The sequence below is a fragment of the Pteropus vampyrus genome, unplaced genomic scaffold (genome assembly GCF_000151845.1).
Source record: "Pteropus vampyrus isolate Shadow unplaced genomic scaffold, Pvam_2.0 Scaffold412, whole genome shotgun sequence".
NCBI lineage: Eukaryota > Metazoa > Chordata > Mammalia > Chiroptera > Pteropodidae > Pteropus > Pteropus vampyrus.
Window position 1 is genome coordinate 95884 of NW_011889193.1, and position 2247 is coordinate 98130.

The 2247-nt window shown below is 56.1% G+C and overlaps 1 protein-coding gene across 1 annotated transcript in view; it reads left to right on the forward strand.

The window, feature by feature from the left end:
- Positions 1-1707, forward strand: part of CUNH1orf131 (chromosome unknown C1orf131 homolog) — a 22088-nt gene extending 20381 nt beyond the window's left edge. The window contains exons 6-7 of the mRNA XM_023523784.1: positions 287-345; positions 1276-1707. Coding sequence (XP_023379552.1) covers positions 287-345; positions 1276-1414 — 198 coding nt within the window. The 3' untranslated portion in view covers positions 1415-1707. The remainder of the gene's footprint in view (positions 1-286; positions 346-1275) is intronic.
- Positions 1708-2247: the final 540 nt, after the last annotated feature.

Sequence of the window (2247 nt, forward strand, 5' to 3'; positions counted from 1 at the left end):
CTGTGCGCAGGCCGCCCTGTGTCCCGGGGTGCACACCAGGAGGGGAGCTGCTGCGCCCCTTCCTCCCTACAGGGGGGCCCTGGGTAGTCCTCTGCTCAGTCGACTCTGCGGCGGCCTTCCACGTTCCTCAGAGGGTCTGAGGACGAAGCTTCGAGCCTGCTTTAACGTGCCTACTCGAGAAAGTGTTAAAAGCGAATCGAGTCTCGGTGGCTTTTGATCAGAGAGCTCTTGCTTTTTTTGGCTCTGCAGTATCTCTTACTGACACCTATGTTATCTTAAATTCTGATGCCAGGCCCAGGACACAGATATTTTCAAGAGAAAGAAGAGGAAAGGGCAGGAAGACAGGTGAGCGATACCACCAGGTGCGAGGGCGGGGTGACCTGCGGAGACCTGATTAGTGCCGAAAGTAACACCTTGAATTCAGTAGTGTTTCCAGCCCGCGGGAGCACCCGCTCTCCCTCCTGGGTCCCAGTGAAGCCCTTTAGGGTTGAGACAGGACTTGGCGAGCTGCCCAACGTCGGCGGCCCCAGACCTGAGTTAGGGACCTCGTCCCGTCTCCCTTGCCAAAGAGCAGACGCTACAGGTGACCAGCGCAGAAGCCGAGATCGGCCTTCCCCAGACTTCCGTCCCCCCCGAGCCTGCTGCTGCGACAGCTCGGGCGGGGGCGGGCGCCAGTGTGCGTGACGGGACCTGCCGTGCCGCGTCGCACTTGTTCCTTAGTTCCCTTCGTACCTCTCTGTCCCGCTCGAGTGGCCCTTTCACACCTGACGCCTTCGCCTTAACCTTCACTCGACTCCTAGTGAGCTCACACGCGCCGTCCAGCGGTCATCCGTCTGACCGTATGTGTCTGTCGAGGGCCCGCTGTGTGCCAGGCACGCAGGTGTCTTGGTGTTGGGGACACAGCCGTGGCCACACTGAGGCCACCCCTGCCCTAGAGGGGAACGCCGACACCACAGCCCAGCGCCACGTGCCGGGTGCTGGCAGGTGCCGTGAAGAGGCAAGAACATCGGGGGGGGGCGGGCGGGGTGCTGAGGAGGTGACATCCGAGCTGAGAACCAAGCAAAGAGGAGGGGACAGCCTGAAAAGAGCCCGCAGCGGACGCTCTGTGTAGAGGCAGAGGCGTGTCTTGGGGACGGCGGGCATCGGGGCGCTGCCGCCGGGCTGGGCCGTGCGCGGGAGGGCGCGGGCTCTGTGGAGCGGGCCGGGTGGCCAGCGTGGCGGTGCCACCACCCTTCCCAGGCTCAGCTCTGGTACCGTCTCTCTCCTGAAATGTAGGAAATCCAGAAAGAAGCAGCCGGCGGCCAGCATGTCGTCAGGTGGACGGAACGGACAGGTGGGCAGGTTCAAAAACGGGACCTTGATCCTGAGCCAGGTGGACATCAAGAAAATAAATTCTTCCCGGGTGGCCCGATGACATCCTTTACCCAGCGGAGGGGCAGGGACGTGCCTTCGTGCTGAAACCGGGCCCCGCAAGCCTTCCAGACTGTTCTTAACATTTCGTAAACTACTTTTTTATTTTAAGGAAAAATAGCTAAATAAAAGTGCTTGGATTTCCGATCGCCACCGTGTCCGTCCACTGGCGGTAACCGCGTGGGGCCCGTGTAGGGTTTCCCGTCCTCCCTCAGGGCTGGTGCTGTGTTCGCCACTGTCCTGTGCGTTCACTTGTCATGAGACCCAATAAATGTACCGTTTTGTGAGAGCTAATAATGAGCTGTAAGCGACATTTAATTTTCTATAAAAATGAATTGTTACCGTGTACATCACAAAAGCACCCAGAATGAGTAAATTTGTCAGTTACTCGGTGGGAAAGTCTGTTTCAACTTGCTGCCTAACAGGTGTGTGAAATCTGCTTCGTAAGAAGGCACATAAGTCACATGCAGCTTTTGTGGTACACGTGATGAGTTAAGGCAGCAGACGAGTTTACCTGTGCCCTGGTACCTGCGTCTGAGCCTCACCGCCTCCAAAGGCATCGCCTGGGGCAGTAAACGTGAGATCTTAATGACAGCACGTTTGCCGGAAGCGTCTGGGGCTTTCAATGCTTGTTCCACATTGAAAAAAGATAGTCTTTATTGATACTAATCCATTTTGGCTTTTTTTCTTTTTTCTTTTTGGCCAAATAATTCAGATCCAAACTAGGACTAATAGGGTTTTGGTCAGAACAGAGGGGTATACATGGCTGACCTTTCTTATGTGATTTATAAGTTAACTCTGAAGACACCGCCAGATGAGGAGCTCAGAAAATGTTTT